General features: G+C 52.2%; 1 protein-coding gene and 1 long non-coding RNA gene across 18 annotated transcripts in view; one reads left to right on the plus strand and one right to left on the minus strand.

The window, feature by feature from the left end:
• Positions 1-25,939, minus strand: part of PLEKHA6 (pleckstrin homology domain containing A6) — a 143,684-nt gene that overhangs the window by 43,163 nt on the left and 74,582 nt on the right. For 16 of the 17 annotated variants that reach the window (XR_006295396.1, XM_043568435.1, XM_043568440.1 and 13 more), the window contains exons 4-5: positions 1,057-1,137; positions 261-375 (exon numbers count right to left, since the gene is read on the minus strand). Coding sequence is in view for 16 of the 17 variants with exons in the window: in XM_043568435.1 (XP_043424370.1) it covers positions 261-375; positions 1,057-1,137 (196 nt within the window). In the remaining variant the exon portion in view is untranslated. Of the gene's footprint in view, positions 1-260; positions 376-1,056; positions 1,138-3,265; positions 3,379-25,939 lie in introns of those variants that run through there. The other variant, XM_043568442.1, reaches the window with a different exon arrangement.
• Positions 374-7,490, plus strand: LOC122476124. Its single transcript, XR_006295397.1, has 5 exons — positions 374-932; positions 1,628-1,746; positions 2,469-2,522; positions 3,185-3,375; positions 7,388-7,490. It is a non-coding gene; the product is annotated as an uncharacterized LOC122476124 (long non-coding RNA).

Here is a 25,939-nt window from a genome sequence, read left to right on the forward strand (position 1 = left end):
TGCTTAACATCCTACAGTGACAAGACAGTCCCAAACCACAAAGAACTATCTGGCTCCAAATGCTAACAGTGCCAAGGTTGAGAACCCCCAGTCTAGAGATTGATCTTCTATAAGGTTCCGGTCTGACCCCTCTTCCCTTCCTGTGCTCCACCCGTCTTGCATCACCTCACTCGCTCTTTGGAGACTGTTGAAACAGCTGGGCAGGCTAGCCTATTTCCTAGGATTCCTACCTGACAGCCTGCCTTGGGGGCTAGACTCACCCGGACGCTGGGCCGCTCTGGGGGGACCTCGGACACCATGCTGTGGTTGGATGTGTCGCTGTTGGTGATAGCCGGGCGTTTTCCACCTGCTTTATTGGACATGTCCAAGGCCGATCTGATTTCAGGTTGATGAAAACAGAAGAAGGGGACTGGTCAGAACCCAGAAAGAATGGAAGGGCCCTAGCTGTATTCCCTACCCTGCCACCCACTGTTCCAGCATCAGCACAAAATCACATCCCCTAAGTGCTATCAAGAGGTCACCTCAGCTGCTCCTTCTGCTCTTCTGAGACCACATGCCAGTAATCTTGGTTGGGCAGTTTCCTCTTTCTTTCCTGCAAACTTATTTTAAAAACCTAGACCTTAGGACTCTGGAACTCCTTTTCCTTCTCACTGAAGAGACACAATGCCTCAGTGGATATAAGAGTCATTTAACGATCTTTCTGTTCCTTCCATTCACTGAGCCGAGATCCATAGAGGAAGCCGAGAGGAATTCACATTTGGCTCTCGGGGCTATATCACCTTCCCTCAGCACGTCCCTCAAAGGCCCCTGGGTGATACGCCCACCTCAAAACTATCTCACTCCTCGAGCCTGAGATCTGGGAGACACTGGGAAAAGTGGGTGAGGTCAACAAGCTGGATGGCCCTTAGAAGCTTCCATGCCTCAGGACTGAGGTGAGAGACCCTAACTCCCTCTGCTCTCCACACCCCCTCTTTCCCCTTCCCAGCTGCAAAGTGGCAGTGGGGGCGGGGGTGGGGAAGGCTGGAAAGGTCAAGCAGCCAATGGGGGCAGACATACGTTTTCAAATTAAATTTTTTGTTTTCTTCTGGGACCTGGCCAGTCACTGGGTGCAGAAATGTGTTCCGTCTTTCATTGTGGCTGTGGAGGCAAAAAAGAGAGAGGTTGTGATAAAGACGGAGAAGGCAGAAGACACAAGCTAAAGGAAGGGCGGGCCCCAGGCAGTGACAGGGCCCCGAGGGCCACATGGGAGATGGTCCCTCTGTCGTCTGTGGGGTCCAGGAGAGGCAGGCTGCGGGGCTGGGCTGCAGAAAAAGCAGCTGCAGTCAGGTGGGGGGTAGGGAGACACCTTTCACTAGTCAGTGCTAACTACTTACACAGATCGCTGAGGCTGGAAATACGTCCCACTTAACCCCTTCAGTGGTGACCCTGGGCTTGTAAGTGAGGGGGGGGGGGCAGGAGTCTCCAACAGCCAAGGTTTTGTGTGTGGCAGGCTCTGTCCCAGGAACTGCTCCTGCCCGTGCCCCACATAAAAACTGCTCACTCATTATTTGCTGAAAGAATTCTCTTGTGACCTTGGACTCCTTTCTCTCCTGTTTTATGTTGCATCTCTTGCTTTACGTGAAACCAGAGATCCAGAAACTCCATTCCTGAGCTCGGGCTGGGACCCACTCACGCTTCCAGTCCAGGGTCCCTGCATCTAAGGGGCCACTTGATGTACTGAGGCCCCAGGGACCGTCAGGCATCGAGGTGAGTGCCGGCTCCACAGTCACATCTAATTAAGGGATGCTGGGGCCTGGGGTGGGCTGGGGTGCTGGGAGGACAGGCTGCTAGGAAACGGGGTCTGTGCAGAAGCAGATGGGGAGCAGGGCCGTGGAGGCTCCTTGGGGAAGTCCTGCTGTGGCTCTCTGGCTGGCTGAATGTCAGCCTAGTTTCCTGGTGGCTTCTGGGGGAGACAGACAGTCTGAAAAGGGTAGCAGATAGACCTTAGAGGGGGGCTGGTGCTGTGGGTCTAAGCCACCGATGGCAGCCATTGAAGATGGCTTCTGCGAACAGGGGACCACTCGGCAAGAACATTGTAGGATCCAAGCATCTAGCCAGTGGGGGACTGGGTGAGTTTTAAGGTCTTCACTCATCCCTCGTGAGAGATGCTGTGAGAGCCCAGAACAGTCTCAGTCCGGCCCAAGAAGCAGGCACCTGGACAGCGCCTGCTGAAGCCATGCCAAGCTTGGGGTTTGGGGGGGGTGGTCCTGACACCAGGCCACTTGAGCACTCTGACAGCGACCAGCCAGGGCTGCCTGGCATGTGGCACCCCAGCCGGCCCCTGAGGAAATGAGCCTAGCTTGGTCCCTTCCCTTCCACGTGAGAAGTAACCTTATAGAAACCCCTCTTCGATAGTCCGGGAATCTCAGCCCCTGGGCTGTCTGCTGGAGTTAGAGATAATAACAAACAGTGGTTTTTTTTTTTTTCAGCTCCCAAACCAGCCATGTGCAGATAGAATCCAAAGCCCTGTGCAGAGAAGCCCGGTGAGCAGTGGCCACAGTCTATGTGGAAATCTAGGGTTTTGCAGCTTGGGCTTGCCGGCCAGGACCCTAAATCTGGCCAGTGTCCACCAGGACTCGGTTCCAACTCCAGCATATTGCTCACCTGCTCTCCACGTCTCAAACTTTATTCCCTCCTCCCTCCAACAGGGATGCTCTCCTCAACTGCAGGGCGTCGTTGCAAGGAAGGGTGACTGGTTCCAGTCCCCCCCGCCCCCCGCCTCTCCCCCATCGGGAGGCGAGCAGTTTGTGAAAATAAGGTCCTCGAGGTGCCAAGATCTCTGCTTTTCCCCGGTGGCACAGAGCGCCTGCTCCCCACCTCCCACGTCCAGCCCGCTCGCTACATGTTCCCTGTGCTAACTGCCGGAACCTTCCCCACACACACTGGTATAGACAGACAGACAGACACACACACACACACACACACACACACACACACACACACACAGAAGCACACACAGTCTGCTGTCAGCCGGCACAGGTCTCTCAAGGGACAGCGAATTGCTCCCTGCCCCAGACTCTGCTACCCAGCAACCCCTACAAATGACGTCCTCTCTCCATCCCGGCGCTACCAATTTCAAAATAGCTTCCCCTTCACAAGCACTGCAATGCAGCAGCCATTGACCTAACTCCTCTTCCTTCTCCAGGTCAGGTCTGGCAGGGCCCTCGCTCAGAAGCCCCCGACCCAGCGAGCCGCCCATCAGCCCGGCCACTGAAGAAATCCCTACCTGACCCGCCGATCAGCCCGAAACTTCAGCATCCTTTTGGCAGCTCTGTCCCCTGTTCGGCAGCCTCAGAGGACCTGCCAGCCACCCTGCTCCTACCATCCCTCTGAGAAGTAAGTCCTCCGGGTCCCAGTGGCCAGCTCAGGGCGCGAGGCAGGCGCGGCTGGCTCCCCCTCCTCCTGGCTCCGGCACCAGGCGAGGGGGAGGGGCTCTCCCCGGGTGGTGGCAGGGGGTGCCCAGGTGCCCTGGGGGGCCCGTGGCTTCCTAGCATCCAGTCCGAATGCTGCCTTCTGAGTGCTGGAGGCAGAATAAATGAGCAGGGATGATATCCTCCCGGTCCAGGTCCCCGAGGAGAAAACGCTGAAACAGAGGCGGGCGGGCGCCGAGCAGGTGTACAAGTTCCAGGTAGTCCGACCTCCCTGAGCTAAGGACACAGAGTGGCCGGGCGGGCGGAGCCGTCTGGGGCCACACTCCCATCTGCGCGGCCTGCAGGAAGACGGTCTTTCCTGCCTCCCGACCCCCAGCCCCGAACGCAGGCCCTTGGGCTGAAATCCACGTGCTTCGCAGAGACCCTTCTGATCCCGCGGGCACGAGGGTTAAAAGAAGCTCCAGGCTCGGCTGCTGCCACTGCCTAGAAGCTGAGATTAAGTTTCCCAGACTTCGGCGCAGACAGGGCACAGCGAGGGGGGCTTCTGCGCAGCAAACCACCCCCCCCCCCAAACGTGCTCTCTTAGGACCCAGCCCCGCCTGGCTTGCCCTCCGCTTGGGGTCCAGCTGAGGGGCACGGGGAGCCAGAGCTGGTGGCAAGGACCTGGCTTCTTTGCTCTGGTGCACTGGAAGGAAAGCTTCCTCCCAAAGCTTGTGAGGAAGAGGGCAGCAAACAGGGCTCAGAGGGGGTCACCGTGTGTTTACTTCTGCAAATCTTCCCAGATGCCATATGATAAATCCCAGCTGGCGACTGTCGGATCTGCTCAGGGGCAAAGGAGGTTTGCATCGCCTTGAAGTTCCCTGAACTCTCCGGGGGCTGAAGACGATCAGATCTCCCCTTTCCCTCATGCCCTCGGTGTCTGAGGGTCCTGGGACTGCAAGGGCCTTCTGAAGGTCATCTCTTCCAACCCCCTGCCTCCAGGCAAGCTCACTCTGCAATCAATCTCATTAAGTGCCCTGGCTGTTCACAAAGGGCTCCAGCAAGGGAGGCTCCAGACCCGCTGTCAGCTTATGCTGCCAACTTGCTCTTTCTTGATATCAAATTTCAGTTCCTCTGACTTTCCATATTATTCCATTTCTGCCTTCGGATGACAGAATCCCTTCTGAGCAGCGTGGTCCTTTATCGCAGCACCAGGCAGTCCGTTGACATCATAGTCTGTTGTTATGGCAATTCTGTGATGTCACAACAGACACCGAAAGGGGAGGGCGGATCTAATTTTTTGGATCGAGGTCACAACTCAGAGAACCGTGCAATCAGTGCATGCAAAAGCGAGCAGACAACATTATTATTTAACTGTGACAAGACAAGCCGGCTGGCTGGAGCTGGGGTCAACAGCTACTGATATTGAGGCAACTAATCCTAAATCCAAACGGTCAATATATTCAACCATTTAGCGGTACTTTTGCAAATGGTGACAAGAGCCTTCGGGTGCCAGATCCCACCTCTCTCTGGCCCAGCCTAATTATTTGAGCCCTGCTATGGTTGCGGGAATCTGGGCCCTCCTCTGGGGCCAGCTTGAGGTCTCTGCCTGTGCACAGTAGGTGCCTAATAAATATTTGTTGAACCAACAAGTGAATGAATGAACGAACAAAAGAAACCCTCCGTGCTCCAACTTAATTTTTAGCCACCTGCATTTGGAGTTTGACATTCTATTACCAAGGGCCTCCCTACCTTTGCTCTCTCTTAAAATTAATTACTTCCTCTCCACGAGAGAAGCTCTGTCTCTGCCCCCTCGCCCCTTCACTCAGCTCCCCTGCCTGGCTCCCCCTTGAATATATAGCTTGGCTTTGATCCGTCTTCATTAGGAGGGGAAGAAAATTAAGCTCATCTGTACAGGAGGAGGGAGTGGAGGTGCATTGGGAAAATGAGTTTTCTTCCTCTAGAAGGCAAAAAATATCCCCTTTCTCTTCAAGCTGAGCTCAGGAACCTCCCACAGGCTTTGCTTAAGTTGTAAGCTAAATTACTTCTCCCATGCCCAGGGAAGCTAGCACAAGGGAGTAGGAATGTAGGCTCAGGGGCTTTCCCTGCTTGTCGAGGGCTCTGAAATCCTCAGGGTTCAGGCACACAGAATGCCTAGCTGGGGTTCTTTTCCTTCACCACTAAACTGCACAGAATGACAGGGTGTCATTTTAGGGTAGACGTCAAGAAGAACTTACCAGGTGCAGGATATTTTAAAAGGGAAACAAGGATAGGTGATTCATTTTTTCTCTCTTCTTTCCTTTTTTTTTTTTTTTTTTTTTTGGTGGGGGGGGGGATGTCAAAGGCCTCCATTTCTCAGGAACAAATAGTTATGAGCACATCTCCAAATGGACCTCCTGATTCCCCCCCCCCCAAAAAAGGGGGAGAATCTCAAGCAGTCAAGCAGATTTTGTGATGGAGGCAGGAACATCCCTAAACTCCTGGATCTCCCACTGGGTGGCCACCTTATCCACTGTGCCTACAAACGTGGCCCCAATGGCAGTGCCACCAGTGAAAAGAGAATTGGGCAACACCAGGCTTACAGTCCAAGATCCAACGGGAATTAGCAATGTGACCTGACTTCTCTGGTTATTCGTTTCCTCGTGTGCAAATGAGGTACCTTCTAATTCTATGAAATAATAGCTGGAACTTGCAAACTGTGAAATGTTTTATGCATAAGAGATAATGGCGATGATTAATTTGCTTAAAAACAAATCAAGAAACATGCCAGGTGCCGGAGCTAGAAAAGGAAAAACATACCATTCAGGTTTAAGAAGGCTACGTGCATGGGGCGGGGGCTGACTTTCCAGAAGTGCCAATACCAGTAAATTACAACAAGCAGAGGCCGGGCATCCGCCTCTCCTTCCTAGTTAGGGCTTTCCTACTTACTGAGGCGCCCTCAGTCTCCAGGTCCTGGTGACAGCCTCACTACAAAGATAACCCAGTACTGATCTGTCTCCAAACATCCTCCCCAAGCATCGGCATCTGTCTCGAGGGCTACTGGCACTACACGGTCAAAGGCAGCAAATTCAACCCCAGTCTCCGCGACCCTTTGTAGGCATGCATGGTTGCACATGTGCACACACACGTGCGCGCGCGCGCACACACACACACACACACACAGGTTGGACGCCCAGAGCTCCCACCGTGATAAATATTGAACAACTAGAAAAATACACTCAACGCCTTCCACCCTCTGGGCCCCTCCTGGTTATCTGCCCTACACCAAGCTGCCTCATTTCCATAGCTCCCGAGAATCTGCTGACAGAGAATTAGCCCTGGCTAGGCTTCCCCATCCAGAGAGCACTTTGGCTTCTGGCATCACAGCTCATTATATGGAGAGAGGACATGGGGGGGGGGAAGCGGGGGGGGGGGGTGCTGCCTGTGGCCCATCCCTCCCACTTCCTTCTTTTCCCCAGCTAGCAAATTTCAAGCGAGGCCATCCACACTCCTGGGACGGCTGCTGCCGGAGGGCGGGGGGGGGGGGGGGGGGGGGGGGGGAGGGAGGAAGGTAGGGAGAGGTTTGGCTGCAGCTCCCCACCTCCCTCCCCACCATGTCTCATCATTATTTTTGAGCAGCTTTATCTGCTCTGGCATTCTGTCCCAATTAAAACCAGCTCGGTTTACAGTTCCAACAGCGCTGGTGTGCCTGACCATTGAAGCTCTCCTGATCATTCCTCGGGAAAAATACGCTGCCCTAGCCAACTTCTCCCCACCAAAGTCCCTCTGTCCTCCAGCCTATTGCTGCCACACAAAGAAGCCAAAGGAGGTCAGGCCCCGGTGGCCCTCCTGGGGATCTGTAGGTGGCAAGGAGCACCTCGGCATGGCACTGTCTCTTCTCCACGTGCTTGCTGCCTGCAGAGCAAAATACCAGCTCTGCGGGCTCCGGGGACCCAGCTGCCAGCCTCACACCGGTACTTGTTCTCTCCTCTCTGCCCTTGCACCATCCTTCCTCCCAGGCCACAGTCATTTCCAAAAGGGCAGGAATAGGGCGTCCTCTGCCAAGTAAGCTTGGAATGTCCTGAAATGCTAGGCCACTGGGCTGAGCGGCTAAAAGGTAAGACTCGGGCCGCCCCCTTTCCTGCTCAACTCTGCCTATCCTCCCAGCCCCCATCCCCAACCCAAAGGGCCAAAACACATTTCCCTTACTATGACCGGTTGTGGAATGCTGGGGGATGTTCACCCGGAGCTCGGCCCCTACCTCAGATAGAAAGCAGATGAGCTGGCTTAGTAGCCAACGGAGGGGAAGTCGCAAATCAGGGGGCCAGAGTCAGGTTCCCTCCCTTCCCCACCGTGTCCTTCCCTGGGGTCTCGCCGCACTATCTCCGAGCCCCTGCCCCGGGCTGGAAAGAAGCCCCAGACGGCAGGGTAAGGGTTGGGCTCTCGCGGGCTCTTTAATCCCGGTCACTGTTTGTAGCGTGCACGCGCGCATGTGCGCGGCGGGGAGCGGCGGATATCTCAGGGAGGGGAAGTTTGCGGGGAGTGTTCATTCTGATCTTGTGCCCCCGCTTGGATTATCTTATCTTCAAACTGATGACGACGGCGACGATGATGACGATTTTACTTTATGTGATTCCATTCATCTTCTGAAAAATGAAGACAACCGGGGTGGATATTCAGCACAGCCATGCTATGTTACGAAAACGTTGAAATTCTCCCTTATTGGTCAGTAAAGAGCAGCTCTTGAGCGCCCCCTCCTCACCTCCCCACCGGTGCCTGCCCCGCCCCCCCCCCATCCAAAGACACCACGGGGGGGGGGGGGGGGGAGGGGGGCACAGGACTCCAGGCCCCTGCCCTTTCTGGTCGACGAATTACTGAACGTCATTCCTGAAGCCGCCATTCCTTAACTGTCAGAACACCAATGGCCCTTGCAAGCGTCAAGATCGGGATTCCGGGCCCAGAAGTTGTGATGTGCAGGACGCAGGACGAGAGGGGCCTTTCCCGCTTTTCCACCCCACGCCTGACCCAACTTGGGAGAACTGGGGCAACGCAGCTCCCTGGGGCTCCCCACCTTCCTTGCCCTCACGCTTTGGTTTTGTTCCCTGCTGAAGGGAAAGGACATTTAGGAAGGACTGTCATTCTGGCTCCACCTTCCCTCCTCACAGCCTTTCCTGAGTGGTGAAGCCTGATGGGAGCAGGGGGAAGGCCCCAGTCTCCTCCCTCAGCCTCCAAGCCGCCTTCTCCTGACAGTCAGCAAGAGTCCCACGAGATAAAGGGGCAGGATACTAATTAATTACTGTCTCCCCCCCCCCCCCCCCGGCTCTGAGCTAAATCCCCAAACCCCAACCTTTCAGAAGCTGAGGCGGCCCAGCTGTCTGCTTCCGAGCCTCCAGAAGGTCACTGGAACCAGCTCTCTTCATTCCTAGCTCAGCAGATTTGGTTCGTGGTGTCCCAGACAACAGTCCCACCCCACCTCACCCCAAGGGAAAGCATTCGACAGAGTAAGGGTTCAGAGAACAATGCAACCAGACTAACGTCCCTCCTTCCACACCCTCCAAGGCTACAAATGCCTTCTCACTTATCAATCCAGCAACCGGGGAGGGTCAAGTTGTCCTGTGCCTCAGCTTCCTTGTGCCAACAATGAACCAATGGTGCAGCCACTCCGGAAAACAGTACGGAGGTTCCTCAAAAAACTAAAAAGAGAACTACCCTACGACCCAGCAATTGCACTACTAGGCATTTATCCACGGGATACGGGCGTGCTGTTTCAAAGGGACACATGCACCCCCATGTTTATAGCAGCACTGTCAACAATAGGCAAAGTATGGAAAGAGCCCAAATGTCCATCGATGGATGAACGGATAAAGACGATGTGGTATATATATACAATGGAGTATTACGCGGCAATCAAAAAGAATGAAATGTTGCCGTTTGCAACTACGCGGATGGAACTGGAGGGTATTATGCTAAGTGAAAGTGGTCAGTCAGAGAAAGACAAACATCATATGACTCCGCTCATATGAGGACTTTAAGAGACAAAACAGATGAACATAAGGGAAGGGAAACAAAAATGATATAAAAACAAGGAGGGGGACAAAACAGAAGAGACTCTTAAATATGGAGCAGACGGTTACTGGAGGGGGTGTGGGAGGGGGGATGGGCTAAGCGGGGAAGGGGCACTAAGGAATCTACTCCTGAAATCATTGTCGCACGATATGCTAACTAATTTGGATGTAAATTAAAAAAAATAAAATTAAAAAAGAATAATAATTAAAAAAATGAACCAATGGTAATAAGTAGGCCTTGTTCAGTACACAACACAGATGAAGGGGTTCAGAACAAAGGGGATAAATTAAGCTCATGTGGTCTGGGCTTTGCATTTGGAGGACGGCAAGGCCCATATCAGAGGCAGGGAAGCTGAGGTCCGTTGTCCCAACCCTAGTGACTGGAGAGAGAAGACAAAGTTCCTGCTCTTTGTCCAATCTGAGCCTTTTTTGTCTCCAGGAAAGAAGAGGGACAAAGCTTCATGATTCAGAGGGAGACACCTGCTCCACCAGGCTGGCTGCAAGAACACAGGGATAAAAGACACAAACCCTCTTACTTGTAAGCCCGTGGGCCACAGGTCTGGGGACTGTGTGTGACATGGAGCGGGGGCGAGGGGGTACCCACGAATGTTAGTCCGACAACACCTGCCTAGGTGCGGAGATGCGGAAGGGCGGCCGCATGCAAACTGCTTACCGCCTGGGCCTTCTCGGTTGCTGTTGGCCAGCACCTCACACACAGTAGGAACGGAATGGGTGATGGCCGTGGTTGCAGAGGCAGTGGGAGGAGTGGACGTGTGCCATTGCACTTTGGGAGATGGAACTGTGAGAGAGAGAGGCGGGAGGGCTCAGCTTCCGGTCCCTCTCGCTGGGGGATGTGAAGGCAGGTTCCATATGCTCCGGGGCCCCCTCCTCTCCTCCCCCCTCCCAACTGGCCAGCCCACGCTGATAAGAGTCTATGAAGCAGGGGCTTTGTCTGGGGGAGAGGAGAGCAGTAAATCAATGGGAGCAGAGAGCAGGGGCCTGGACAATTGCTTCTGGGGGGGGAGGAGCCCTCATCTCAGGGAGGCGCATGGAGCAAAGGGGGGCAGAGGCAGGCGGATGGCAGCAAAGCTTTAGTGTTAGCATCACCCCTCACCTGCCCTGGGGGAGCCAAGCCGGCCCCTCCCCCCAGGGAGGGCTCAGCTGCTCATCTCTCCTAGACTGGGGGACACAGATGGATTGTGGGAAATTCCGAACACCTCCTTCTGCTGGGAGTGAGGAGTCTGGAACTTCCCATGTGCTTGGGGAGCTTGGCAAGGGCTCTGAGGGCAGAGGCATCTCCCCAGATTGCTGTCTGCTGTAGAGAGGATCCAAAGTGATCCTGGGAACGCAGGACACCAGTGGAACGGGCCAGAAAATGGCTGTACCTGGGGAAGGTCATTGCCGTCTTCCCCCTCTGTGGACTGAGGACAGCTGTAGAGTGCTCCCCCTGCTATCCCAGAGAGGAGAAGTGAGATCTAGAAAGGAAAGGACTTAGAGAACTATTGAAGAAGGCTGTCCCATAGAGGCAAAGAATGGAGAGTGTGTGGGTTATCCTTACGGAAAAGGGTGAGGGCAGTGGTTTCCCCATCTGTAACAAAGTGACACCAGAGATGTTAAGTTAAACGAGATCACATGTTGGAAGCACAGAGGAAAATGCCTGGCACATAATCATTCCTCGGCAAATTGCTGAAGTTATAATCATTAATAGATTAAAGGGATCACATAAAACAAGTAGCATTCTTCTTTTTTTTTTTTTTTAATTTTTTTCCACGTTTATTTATTTTTGGGACAGAGAGAGACAGAGCATGAACGGGGGAGGGGCAGAGAGAGAGGGAGACACAGAATCGGAAACAGGCTCCAGGCTCCGAGCCATCAGCCCAGAGCCCGACGCGGGGCTCGAACTCACGGACCGCGAGACCGTGACCTGGCTGAAGTCGGACGCCCAACCGACTGCGCCACCCAGGCGCCCCCGAGTAGCATTATTCTAAAGCTGTGCCGTCCAGTTTAGTAGCCATTGGTCATATGGGACTATTTACATTGGAATTAATTAAGATGAAATAAAATTAAAATGCCCGTTCCTCGTCATGCTAGCCACATCTCACCGTGTGGCTCAACGGTCACAGTCGCCAGAGGCGACCACACGGGACAGACAGCCATGGCGCACTCTACCATCGTGCAGCAGTCTATCTGGACAGCACGGGGCCAGAGTCTCTGCAAGCCACCTTCCGGTTCTAATATTTTTTGATTCTCTGGAATATGTACTTCCGCACCAGCTGCTCTGGGCTCAGGGTCCTCAGGGAGTACAGGTGCCCTGCTAGTCCTCAGCTACAGCAAGAAGCAGGGGAAATCTGCCACCACCACCAGCGTTCGGTACATTTCAGAGTCGCATCAGAATTGATTTGGAGAATCCATCACTTTTTAAAGCATATACATTAAGAGAGTCCCCTCCAAGATGGGGAATACTGTTACTGACAGCCTGTTGGGGGCAGGCTTGGGGAGGCACTGGGGAAAGGTTACACAGCAGCTCACTCTGTGCAGAGAGGAGAGGTGGTAAGGGGGAAAGAATGGGGGAGCCCGTTCCTCCCCTGTCTTCCTTTTCCTTCTTGGATTGGCCAACTTCTGGCAGAGACCGGAGGGAGGAGGAGGAAAGAGGTGAGCTGCGGGCTCCTTTGGTTTAGAACAGGAAGAGCAGGCACACAGGGAAAAGATAGAGGGGTGGCCACCAAGGACAGGGGGCTTAGAAGTCCTCCTTCCCTGCGCCTCCCCCATCCCACCCTACGACCCAGACCTGGAGCCTGTGGTAATCACAGGGAAACAATCTGTCCCTAAACAAACAGCACTTGAAGCGGGTGCCAGAGTGCGTTCATTGATAACTCAGGCTGAGACAGGGGAGGAAGATCTCAGAGGAACGGGAGAGGCACTCCCAGGCCTAGACCCCAGCCAAGGAAAGAGGGGGACTGCAGAGGGAAGGGAAGAGGGAGACAGAAAGAGGGGACCAACTGTCCCCACCCCTGTTCCCCCCGCCCCCGCCTGCCATGCAATAGCCTCGAAGGAAGACGAGGCAGGGAAGCTGCAACAAGAAGGAACAGAATGCTCTCGGGAGGGGAGTGGAGAGGAGGAAAGGGAGAAGGATGCTGTACTGGTGCCGGTCAGGACAGGTGCCAGTCCGGGTAAGTGACACCAGAGTAACAGGTGCGGCTGCCTGCACCTGTCAGAGCGTGTGAGCCACTGTGCTGCTGTTGCAACTCCCGGCTGGGCCCGGGGACGGCACAGCCTACGGAATTCCCAGGGCCTGGTGCAAAATACAAACGCGGGGCCCCTTGTTTGAAGATTAAGAATGTCAGGACGGCAACAGCAGAGCATTAAACCAGGCCTTGCTGAGCCTGCGGGGCCCACTGCACAGGCTGCATGCCCAGGAAGTCCACCCAGCCTGGGGGTGCCAGGCCCTCCGTGCCACTTCCCCTGGGACTCTGAGGGCGGAAGGCGGCCGATCCCCTCTGCGGCTCACTCTCTTAATACAGGGCAGAGCACAACAAGTGGCCCCGCTCCTCCCATCTCTACTCCCCCCCCCCCCCTTTCTTGGCTCACATGCCCAGAAACTTGGCTTTTGCTCTTGCCCTGCTGGGTCCTGGGCCCGGCCCCTCCCCTTTCTTGTGCCTGGTTTCTGTTTGCCTGTGGGCAGCCTGGCAGCTGAAGCGCCCAGCTGAAAGCCACCAGGGGCTTGGGTTTGCCTTATCTCTCAAATCTGCCTTCAAGATGGCACAGGGAGTGCTCCGTTCCTACCCAACAGTCCCCTTCAGGGCCACCTAACATCAGCATTATGCCCTCCAACCTTTTTCGTCCCAAGAAAGTGGCACGGCTACAAAAGAGCTCCTGGCTAAGGGAGGTGGGGGCGGCGGGGCAGCGGGGTGGGGGAGTCAACATTTCTGCTTTGGAGACAGATCAGGCAGGCTTTCATTTTTTGTCACATGTGCACACATGAGTACACACGCGTGCTGAGCACACACACACACACACACACACACACACACCCTGAAAACAGTCCACCTGCCCCCTCCAACAAAACCCAGAACTCTGGTCCACATTCCCTGCAGGAGTCTGACTTATCTGGAGACGGTGCCTGGGTCAAAGAGCACAAATGTTTTGGAAGCTGAGGGAAGGAGGGACCTGAAGTTGAGAGAAAGGGAACGAGAGACACCCGAACCCAAAAGATTGGTCCTCTTTTTTTTTTCTGGATTTGTCTGGCTCCCAAATGACAAACTTTGTCTTCTTCATGAGAGTCGCACTCCCGGCCCACTGCCAGCTCTCTGCACCGCCTCCCACCACCCCCCCTCCCCCCCCCCCCCCCCCCCCGTTCTGTCCTACCCTCTTCCTTCTCCACACCTGACTAAGTAAAAAAAGATGGAAGGACAAGCCACAGCGATCCCAGCCTCTTTGGCGGGGCCTCTCTGCCTTCCCTCCTGTCTGCTCCCAGGAAATCAGCCCACGAGAGGGCAGGCCGGGAGGCGCTTCTGCCCGGGGCTCCCAAGCCCCTCTCTGGAGACAATGGCTCAGAGAGGGAGGACGCAGCCAGCCAGCTTTCTGTGCAGGGTGGCCACACACAAAACCATTGTCTCCGCATCAGGACAGACAATGGTTTGTATCTCCAGCTCCTGGGCCAAGTAGTTCACCCCCTTGGATGAAAGCAACCCTCAACATTCCCTTGTAAGAAATAGCCTGATACTGAAATCTGGCCCCAAGCTGAGAATTTGTATCCGGCTGTAACAAAAGCCCGTTCTAGCTGACGGGCTGGGTGTATCCAGCGCTCCCTTACCTGGTCCAGAGCCACCCAGCAAACACACGGGGACAGATCACCACTCTCACCACTCACTCGCCGGCCTCTGCTTGCTCGTCCCCCGACTCCTTTCACACTCAGGAATAGGGAAAAGGTTGCCTTTAATACTCACCAGGTCCCTGGTGGGTAGCAATCATTAACAGCCACACATGCTGACTGGCCTTAACCCCTTCAGCGCTGGGTTGCCTCCGGCTGACCGATGGGCAGCCCTGTCCTCTCTTCCCAGCCCTGGGCCAGCCCAACTCCCACCTTGATGTCATCCACCTGAGTAATGCCGGCCTCCCATGTGGAGAGCGGAGAGCGGGAGCCCTCTAGTCCCACCCAGGCTGCCCCGCCTGATTGGAGCACACTCCAACCTGAGGCGCTTGGCTCTGGCGTGGTGCCCAATTGGATGAGCCCACATTATGAAATATTTGCCTAGCAGGCCAATAGAGGAGCCGGGATCTGGGGGAGGGGATGCTATTTTTATTTATTCCTGGAGGAGGGAGAACAGACAAAGGTAGTCCGTCGCATCCCTAGCCCTGGGACGGGAAGCAGTGGGAAGGTGGTCTCAGGTGGATGGAAGCGTCTCTAGCTTCTCTGTCCATGTACGGGGCACAATCCTTGAAGGCTTCTGAGCATTTCAGCTCCTGGCTGTTCAGCGAGAGGGCTTCGTTGCCTTAATAATCCCCTGCCTCGCTCAGGAGTTTGGAGAGTCTTAGCAGGAACTGTAACAGAAACCAAGAAAGGAAACTCCTTGACCGGCAAAGGATTGCTCGTCTCTACTTAAACTGTGCAGCTATAGGTGGTCTTCTTTATATTTCAAAGTTGCAGAAATTGTTTTGTTTTGGGGTTCTTTTTTGTTTTTGCATCTTTGGAGGATGCAGCTGAAAGGTGGGCAGGAATGAGTGGAGACAAATCCCCTCTTTATCCCTTTAAAAATAGGCTTCTGATTTGGGGAAATCTAAATCCAGCATAAAAGTATCCACATGTAGGACACATGCAAATCTATGCAGATATGTGCAAATGAGCAGCTCCGGGCTTTTCAGAGTCAGTCCTTGCCGGGATTTTTCTAGTTTGAGCAAGAAACCAGGTAGTCTCAAAACCTTATATCAGAGCATCTTACTAGAGCTTAAAGATAGCAGCCGAGAGAACATAGAGAGCTCAGCAAACGGATTTATCGAACATATACTACGTGTAAGGCCTTTAAGTATACTCTATTAGAGTGTTAAAAACATGATCATAAATATATAGCATACACAGGAGAATGCAAGTGCCCTCCCCCTGCACGCCCACAATGAATACCCACTTCTCCTTTCAGGGCCCAGTGAGTGAGCTGGCTGCTCCAGGCCTTGCCAGCCTGGGTCTAGCAGCTGGCACCTCCTCCTTATCACCCCTGGTTCCTGTTTGTCTACCAGGAAGCCCAGCCACTGTGGCCCAGGACCCTGGCTTAAGCCAGCCCGGGGGCCTTATCTTATCTCCCAGGCTGCCTTCCCAGTGGCCTGGTGGCTGGTTGGCCCTAGTCTCTTAAAGGGGCTGCACTATATTTCCATCTAGTCGGACCTCAAGAATACCCTCAGAAATCTAGGGAAGCACAGCCTGTGGAGGGTCAGATTCACCACCCCACCCCCTCTTGGCATTCCCTTTACAGCCACGGCAGGCTGCGGGGCTGCTACTGGAATGACTTATTGACTTAAAACAGGGAAAGATGCTAACGTTGTTACATACCACTTTAAATGCTTATCATATTATGCAAAGGCCCTGCACCTCAGTATTTCCAGGCCCCAGTTCTGTTATTGAGTTTTTAAAAGCGGGGCGGGGGGGGGGGGAGAGGCTCAGGATACACTGTCAATATAGTAAAATCAGTTGTACCTCTAGCTACTAACCTGAAAATTGAAATTTTAAAAACGCTATTTACAATAGAATTAAAAGGGTGAAATATTAAGAAATACCTTTGGCAAAAGATGTGAAAGACCTATATACTACAAATTATAAAACACTGCTGAGAGAAATTAAACCAAATATACATAAAAGGAGATATATATTGTTTGCATGGATCGGAAGATTCCATATCGTTAAGGTATCAGTTCTCCCCGTATTTTTCTACAGATTCAACACGATCCTTTGTAAACACTGACAAGCTGATTCTGAAATGCATACAGAAATCAAGGGACCTCTAATAACTAAAAAACTTTCAAAAAGAAGTACAAAGTTAGAAGCCTTAGACTCTCTGACTTCAAGACTCGTTGTAAATCTACAGTAATCAAGACAATGTGATATTGGCATAAAGATATATGTATAGATCAATGGGACAGAATAGAGAATCCAGGAATAATCTATGCCTACATGGTCAATTGGTTTGCCACAACGGTGTAAAGGCAATTCAATGAGGGAATGACAGCCTTCTTAATACAGGCTGCCGGACAAAACAGAGCTCCCTACACCTAAGGCAAACAAAAACAAGCCCCCTGACCCTACCGTAAAAAAATCAACTGAAAAGGAACCAAGATCTAAATAAATGTAAGAGCCACAACTGTAAGATTGCTAGGAGAGACCATAGGAGAAAAATCTTCAGTGATTTTCGGTTTGGCCACTGTCTTAAATATGACACAAAATTCACCAACTTCATCAAGAAATCATCAAGAAATTGAACGTCACCAAAATGAAAAACCACTCTTCAAAAGATGCGGTTACAAAAAGGAAACGGCAAGCCATAAACAGGGAGGACACATTTGCAAAACATGTACCAGACGTAAGATTTTTATCCAGAATACATAGAGAACTCTTGCCACTAAAGATTAACGACGGCAAACACCACCACCACCACCACCACCACAAAAAATATGGGCAAAAGACGTAAACAGACACTCCAGCGAAGAAGATCTACAATGTCAAATCAAGTACACGAAAAGATGCTCAACATCATTAGTCATTAGGGAAAGGCAAATCGAATGCACAATGAAATAACGCTACACACCCACTAGAATAGCTAAAATTAAGACTAATCATACCAAGTGTTGACAAGACTGTAGGGGAATGGAACTCATCCACTGCTGATGAGGATATAAAGGGTACCTCCACTTTGGGGAAGTTTGGCAGTCTCTTAATAAGTTAAACGTGTGGTTATCTTACAACCCACTGATTCCTAGGTATTTACCCAAAAGAAGCGAAAAGCATGTGTCCACACAAAGACTTGTGCACAAATGTTCATAGCAGCTTGTCAGAGCCCCAGACTGCAAAAAAACCCCAAATGTCCACGAACAGGTGAATACAATGTATGTGCTACACCCATACAATGGGCTATGCCTTGACAATAGGAAGAAATGAATTATTACGGGTGCATCTCAAAATAATTATCCCGAGTGAAAGAAGTCAGACGCCCCCAAGGTGGAAAATGTATCCTGTATGACTCCATTATATGAAATTTTCAAATGCAAACTAATCTATAGTGACAGAAAGCAGATGAAAGTTTGAGGGGGAGTGGGGTAGATGGCAGGATTTCGAAGAGGCAGGAAGAAGCTGGAGAGCCACACGTCCGGGGACATTATGTTAATCGTGGTCTTCGGTTCACAAAACCCATCAGATGTTACCCTTTAAATATATGCAGTTGACCTTCAGTTAATTGTACCTCAGTAAAGTAGAAAAACTTTCGTTTGAAACATCAATACAATACAAAACAACACAACAGCTCCACCTGGGTTCTACCCATTATGTTTTACACTGTGATGGATGTGGGCAAGTGGCGGGGGGCGGGGGGGGACAGGCTGGGGTTCCAGCTTTGCCTGGTGACCTGCTTTAGTCTGACAGAAATGCTGGTTCAAGCCAGGGATGAGCATGGGCCCTGAATCGGCCTGAATACCTCGCATGGATTCAGGTCAAAAATGTGGCAGATCTGAATATGGTCTTTATAAAAATAAAGGATTATCTTATGACAGAAGGGAAAATATTAAGTATAACCCTTTATGATCCCCAAAGCATTCTTATCCTTATCTCATTTGGTTCTTTCATGGCCCCATGAGGCAGGCAGAAAAATATTATCACCCCTCATTTTAACAAAAACCCTGAAGTTCAAGGAGATCGAGTCTTGGCCAAGATAACCCACCTGCCGTATGGGAGGGGAGGCTAAACCCTGATGGGGTCTTTCAATCTCGGTTCAAGGCTCTTTCCTGTTGCCACAAGAACTGTCCCCAGCCGGGGTGACTGGCTCCGACTGTGGACCGTGGACCAGCATCCGGTGCTCACCCTGGCCTGGGTGGATGTTCTGGTGACTGATCCAGAAGGGGCTCCCGGGGTGGATGAAAACAGGGGCAGATCTAGGGTCAGAATAGGATCAACGAACGGGAACCATGCAGTGTTAAGAGAGAGGAGACTGTTAGAGACGAGAGGATCAAGGATCTAATTTGATCACACATTTGATGAGAAGCGGGAGGATGACAACCAAAGCCACTCCCAAGGCAGGAAGTCTGGTGGGTGTGGAAGCAGCTGGAAGCTGTTAGAGGGCTCCAGGCCAGCAACCCGGCTGGGCTCCAGGCCTCTGTACCCCTCCTCTCCCTCCTCTTCTCTCCCTGCCCCACCCTCCCTCCTCCAGCACTCTGGCCAGGGCACAAGAACAGTGGCTGGCTGGGAGCCCCACCTCTCTCTCCCCCTTGTTCCCAGGACAGGATGCTGGAAGGGAGGAGACCTAACCGTGCAGGGCATGGGGACACGACATGTAAGGGGCATCCAAGAACTCAGTAATCAAGATTGATACTATTTTCTTAGTGGAATATTTTTCAAAATAAAAATGCAAAAAAAAAAAACAAAAACCATGATAAATGACATATTTTAAATAAAACCCAGATCGGTATTACTGAATTTCCCTCTTGTCTGAGGCTCCAGCATGGCTTACAGGGGCACTGCTATCGGTCCCGTCTTTACTTAAACTGCTGATATTTCGTTCTTTATGAAATTTTGGCACTAATTTTGAGTTTTTAAAAATATTGCTCTCGGTTGGCGGGGTCGGGGACACAGGGGTGGCTCAGTCGATTGAGCGGTCGACTCTTGATTGTGGCTCAGGTCTGATCTTACGGTTCATTGCGATCGAATCCTGCATCAGGCTCTGCTCTGACACCACTGAGCCTGCTTGGGAGTTTCTCTCTCTTTGTCTCTCTCTGCCCCTCCCCTACCTGTGCTCTCTCTCTCTCTCAAAATAAATAAACAAGAAAAAATAGTAAAAAAATAAATACATAAAAATACTGCTCTGGATAATTGAGTTTTTTGGCACCCCTTAAGTGTTGTCCCTACGAGGGAACTCACATCCCTTACCTCATTCAGACGTGCTCAAGGATGAGGCTAGGGGGGCATGGGAGGGAGCTGGGAAGACTGGACAAGGTCCAGAACGGGCTAGGGAGGGTCCTGCACTCTTCGAAACACCTCAAGGCATGAATAACAGAAAAAGACTGAGGACTTCTTCTAGAGTAAAGGGGAATAAAGAGGCATGGTCCTGGATTGGATTCTAATGATTAGGGCAACTGATAAAATTTAAATATGGATTGTTTATTAGGTACTAGTCCTGCATCAACGTGACATTTCCGAAATCTGTTCGCTTGTACTGTGGTTATGCAAGAGAATATCCTTGTTTTGAAAAAGGAAAAAAAAAAAAAAAAACGATGATGCAGAAAGAAGGGCTGGAGGGAAGCCCACGCCCCTCTTTCTCTAGTCTCTCTCCTCCCATTCTAGGCAGTCCCAAGAGGCAACAGTAGGAAATGGGGTTGGCAGAAAGTCTTGTCCAAAAGATCGGGTATTGGAGAACCGGCTGGACATTTTCCTCCCGAAACAAGAATTAATTTTGAATTTCCCAATCCTCCTCACCCTCCCCAGGAAGACTTGACAACCGGCACAGAAAAGAAAAGGAAATTAACACCTATCCGTGCCATGACGCCATGACGCTAGCAAATTCTGATAGGTGCTGAGATCCAGCCTAGGGAGGAGGAACCCGAGAGGTCAGGTAGGTAGCCCGAAGCTACAGGGTTAGGAGGTAGGAGAGTTGGGACCATAGCCCAGGACACAGTCCAAAGCCGGCTCTCTTCCCACTTCATGTAAGTTGTGCAACTTGAAATTCCCTTCTCATGCATCATCCTACAAACTAATCCTTTAGTTTATTTTTACTGAGTTGAATCTGCATTGGTCTTGAGATTTTTGGCTCCGGAGTCAGACTGCCCCAGCTCCAATCCTGGCTCCACCAGTTACCAACTAAGGAGCTTTGGGGGAGTGACTCAACCTCTCTGTGCTTTCACTCCCCCATCTGTAAAAAGGGGTAATATATGCACCTACCTCCTGGGTTTGTCATAGGATTAAATGAGATTATCCAAGTAGAAAATTTAAGAGAGGTCCTGGCACTTAGTAAATGTTCAGTAAATGCAAGTAATCGTTCTTATCTGCGCCTGTGCCCTGGACTGCTCACTCATAGGAAGCAATGGCCTGATTTTGACCATAAAGCCCCTTAGCACTTTGATACATAAAAATGGATGGTTAATAATTGCTCCTAAAGAAGCTATTCATCAAGGGGCGCCTGGGTGGCTCGGTTGGTTACGCGTCTGACTTTGGCTCAGGTCATGATCTCGTGGTCCGTGGGTTCGAGCCCCACGTCAGGCTCTGTGCTGACAGCTCGGAGCCTGGCGCCTGCTTCGGATTCTGTGTCTCCCCCTCTCTCTGCCCCTCCCCCCTTGCGCTCTGTGTCTCTATCTCTCTGTCTCTCTCTCAAAAAAATAAATCGGGGTGCCTGGGTGGCTCGGTTGGTTACGCGTCTGACTTTGACTCAGGTCATGATCTCACGGTTTGTGAGTTCGAGCCCCGTGTCGGGCTCTGTGCTGACAGCTCGGAGCCTGGAGCCTGCTTCGGATTCCGTGTCTCCCCCTCTCTCTGCCCCTCCCCTGCTCATGCTCTGTCTCTCAATAATAAATAAAGGTTAAAAAATTAAAATAAATAAATAAATAAACATTAAAAAAAAAAAGAAGTTATTCCTCAAGATGGCACTTAGCCATTCCTAAATCTGGTTGTAATGTCTTTAAGGCACTACGCACCTCAGAACAAGGGATCATCTGTAGCGGTCACCTGTCCCCCTACCCTGAGGATCCAGAATAATCAACATCTGAGAATCTCAAATGGGAGGGAGGTTTGGCCTGACGTACTTTGAACTGGAAGGTACATATTTTTTTCCTGGGTCATATCGAACTTGGAAGTTAAAAAGCAAGTCAATGCCAGGGGCTACATCACTGGGCAGGAGTCAACTGAGGAGCCCCAAGTTCTAGTGTTGGCACCGTACCCCTCCAGCGGTATAATGTGGACAAGGGCTTGCCCCTTGGGGCCCACTGGACAGGAAACAGGGACTCACCTTGCCCAGAGAGTGAACGAGAGGAACCAGAGAGACCACGGAGACCTGAGCACTTTAGGTTCTTCGAGAAAGCCCCTCTCTCGGGCTAATTTCCCATCAGGACCCCTGGCCCCAGTGCAGACCTTTGGACTCAGCTAGGGAGGACCCACAGCACAAGAAGGACATGGACTGACAGATCATTCATCTAAGGTGCTGGAGAGAGGCAGGCCAACGGCAGGGCGGCCAAAAGTCAACAGCAGTCAGGTTTCGCCAAGACGGTCCTTCTGTGACAAGGGCAGAGCTGGAACAGGGCAACTTTCTAACTATAAACAGATACCCGAGAAGCCACAAGGCACACAGGACTTGTGTGGGGATGCGAGTGAAGCAAGGGAGACACCAGGGGGTGTATGTCTAGGGGACAGGGCTGTGCGAAGTGGCAGCAAGGGACTGGGGCAAGTGAACGTATCTTGGTGATGGGGATACAGGGGGCAGAGCCAGATTCTGTGGGGCCGGAAGCTTACGCAACCTGAGGGGTCCTCGTTAAGAAAAAGACTACAAATACAAACACAGATGGGGTCTTGGAGGGGGCCTGGAACTAAACTGTGTGGCTCACGCCATGGGGGGCGGTAAGCTCGCCCCCACACCTGTCCGCATCTCTGAGCGGACAGACTCACCTGTGCTCGTTTGAACCTTCCTGCCCCTGCCTCGGCACTATTTCGCTTTCCCTTCACACCCGTGCTTTGCTGACCTGATTTTGCTTCGTGGTAGACAGCGCGAATTAGTCAGTGCCCCCACGCCTTGGAATTAAATTCCTCCCCGCCTCTGCGCAATAGGTATTTGGATTTTGTGCCACGCCCCAGCACCCCCCCCCCCCCAATGCACTACACCCTCACCATCACCATCAGGGGCTGAGTTCCTCCCTATCCCAGGAGCCCCACCTTTCCCAAAAGGCATTGCAGGCACCCTCCAAGCTGCCCGAAGGGGTGAAACCGAGGCTCTCCCTGACGCCTGGCCCCTTGCATTCCAGCCCTGCGCCCAGACTTTGACCTTCTCCTGTGGCTGGCTGCAGATGTGTTCTGTGTTACAGAAATAGCCCAGCTCCTGGGCCCCTGCAGGCCCTCCCTCTGCTTTACTCAGAGATACCCCACCTCCCAGGCTCCAGGAGGGAAGTGCTCCGTTCTCCACTCCTCTCTCCCCCACGCCCCTCACGGCGCAGAGCCAGATGGGGCCCGCCTCCCCCCTGCGCCTTCCAGCCCCGCTGCTTCTGTGCCATATCTGCCATTACAGCTGATGGAGGGGAGCGGTTTGGCGGAGGAAGGTATGAAGGAGGGCATAAAAAAAAGGGGGACAGCACCATGAAGAGACACACACCATGGCATAGCACCGTGAAGAGGTATACGATCTGACCCCCGTACGGTTTGTCTCTTCTCTGAGGTTCATTGGGATAAAGGGCAGCAGCCAGCCGGAAGTGGCTCCAAATCCCAGACACCCTGGCCCAAATTCCCGTTCTCTCATACAAGAGGGTGATTTCATCGTCACGGATTCAATCCTAACCTAAACAAGATGGTGGGCATCGGTCTTCCTCGTGAGTCCAAGATGGAATGTGGGACAATGGATCCAATTACGTTATTAATAACTGAATTTAGAAACAGTAACGGGCTTTCCAACTGTGAGGCTTTTAGATGTTGACGCCCTAGTGTCTGATGGAACAATAAAATCTTTTCATAAAGGACTTCACTAAAAAGCCAGAGTGTTACCTGTGGGTAAGGCAGGGGCCTGAATGGCCGCCTAGGTTCAGGTTCTGTGCCTTTTCCACTCACAGGGAGTGGCAGTGACACTGCAGTCTGGCCACCGGCTAGGCCCCTACCCGTCCCCATGATCAGGCAGGAAAAGAGCCGAACGGGAGAGGTCGGGGGCGTATAAAGTCTTCAAGCCAGACTCCTCTAGGCTTGGAGGCCCATGAAGGGCTAACGTGTACTAGGAAGCACCCACCCTTTCTAGAAACTGCCCTGACCCCAGTACCCACATAGTTACAGTGGTAACAACCATGTCCCCAAACCTGATGCCACTCTCTTGGTTACAGGGGGTAGCCACCTGGTCTCAACCCAACGAAAACCCTCCTCAGGGATGGGAACTGGGATTGAGAGAGAAAAGAGATCCGAGACCTCCTCCAGGTGACCTGTACACGAGGGAGCCACTGGAGGCCACCTTCTGGACCCCGTAGGCTGCCCAGGAAGCTGAGTAGCCTGTCTGCAGTGAGACCAAAGACTGAAGCCAGCACAGGGAGAGCGGCAAGACATCATACTTGTGGCATTCGGCCTCTTGCTTCTAGTTTGTTCCTGTGACCCAGCCGTTTCTCTGACCCTTACAATAAAATCCCCTCTGGGGCCGAAGATGCTGTGAGTGGCTTCAGTAGTGTGCGCTCAGGAGTCCTAATTAATACCAGGAAGAGGAACAAGATGCCTTCTGGAAGACCCAACGTCTCACTGACTCTGCACACATGGCTGGTATGAGGAGAAAAGGAAGAGAAGCAGAGGAAGAAAGGAAAGGGTTGAGAGCCGGGCCCAAGGGCGGCACACAACCGGGCTGGGAGGCCCCCGGCCAGCCCAGAGACCAGGCCGGCAGCGAGGGCAAGGAGGAAGGGAAGGGTCAGGGAAAACGAGTCTAAGTTTGCTACTACTCAGCTTAGAAAAGCTTCTGGGATGTTTAAGAGGGAGCCGGCAACCACAGAGGCAAGCTCAGATCCCTAAGGAAGGTGGCAGGTGACCACAGCTGACAGAGGGAGTCGGGGACCTCCGGGCCAACAAGCCGACGTGGCTTTGAGACATGGTCTCAGAGGACAGCCACGATTCAGGGGAGAAAAAAAAAAATCATCTTGTCTTCTTTCTCCTGAACTTTCCAAAGCAACTGTGGGTCTTCTGCTACCTCTGAGCCTCACAGTTCTCTGAGTTCAAGGGGACCGGTCTGCCCCTCAGGTCTTCTAAACTACTTCCCTGGCACCATTTCCATGAGCTAATGGTCCCTTTAAGAATATTTTCCCCCCATCTGTTCTCTACTGGGCTGGAGCAGATGTTCCTCGTTCCCATGGCAACGGACCTACCACCCTTCCTAATGGGTATCTTCCTAGTGAAGGGCACAGCATAGCCGCTCTCCTCCCAGAGCAGAGTCCCCTGACAGCAGGCTCCTGACCACACAGGACCACCGTGGACACCCGTGTGCCTAGATTTCGAGAGTTCGGCCCTTACCTGACCTAGAGGTGGCCCAGGAATGGCAGTTGTCATCTGACAACACACAGAAACTCGAGGGAGGGAGATTATCTATGCCACTGCTCCCACAACAGACCAACGTCCATCTTTCCAATGAAGTGTTCAAAGCACATGCTGTATCTTCAGCAGATTACATTAGCACTTGCTTTGACCCTTTTTCACATCACTAATGAAGACCAGTGAGACCCCCTAATCGAATTCTTATTTCAAGCTGCACATCACTCTCGCCCTTATTGGGGCTTTGTGATCCTTCCAGAGAGTCCTTCTCATAAGACCAGTCCCTACTCAAGGCAAGAAGACTTCCACAGCCAGGCAATGGGTGGGGAAGCAGGAAGCAATGTGCATTCCACTGGTTCTGCACGGGGGTTGTTTCCACTGCAGATGATGCTTCTCTCACTAAACCCAACTTGACCCCATTTGTTCTTGGCTCTCTCAGCCCCCAGGAAGCCAGCTGGATTCTTCTTGTAAGCCACAAAGTTGACTGAACTTTAGCTTCCTCTCTTCCGAGCTTTTAGCCTACTGGGATCCCACAAGTCAATGTATAAATAAGAACAAGCCAATAAATGATCCCTATCAGATGTGCAGAAAGCACCTCCCTAATTGGGTACAATGCCAAAGTCAGAGCTCCCACCCCCACCCTCCGCTCTCTTTCCCTCACTGCTGGAGCGGCGAAGTGTGCCATACCTTGGAGGACAAAGCCCGGCTCTGGAGGTGGACAGTCCTGGGCTGGAATCACCCTTATTGGCTGAAAGGCGTTAGGCAACTTATTGATCATCTCTGAGCCCTAGCTTCATCCTCTGTAAAATGAGAATGCTAATTCCACCCGATAGGATTATACAAGGCAGTACAGAACCACAATGCCTTAACAGCATCTCCAAATCCACAAACATCTGAAAATTGAACGTTTTTCCTAACTCAACGGATGGCAGACCCCAACTTAACCTGAACCTAGTTAGCAGCAAAGCATGACCTGAACTGGCATGAGACTCTTCAGAGGCTTTGTTTATCCCGGTTCTGTGACTCTTTAGATAAGCCTGGCTGCAGAAATATTAATATGTTTGATTTTGGAGCTGTTC

Source organism: Prionailurus bengalensis, chromosome E4 (assembly GCF_016509475.1).
Source record: "Prionailurus bengalensis isolate Pbe53 chromosome E4, Fcat_Pben_1.1_paternal_pri, whole genome shotgun sequence".
NCBI lineage: Eukaryota > Metazoa > Chordata > Mammalia > Carnivora > Felidae > Prionailurus > Prionailurus bengalensis.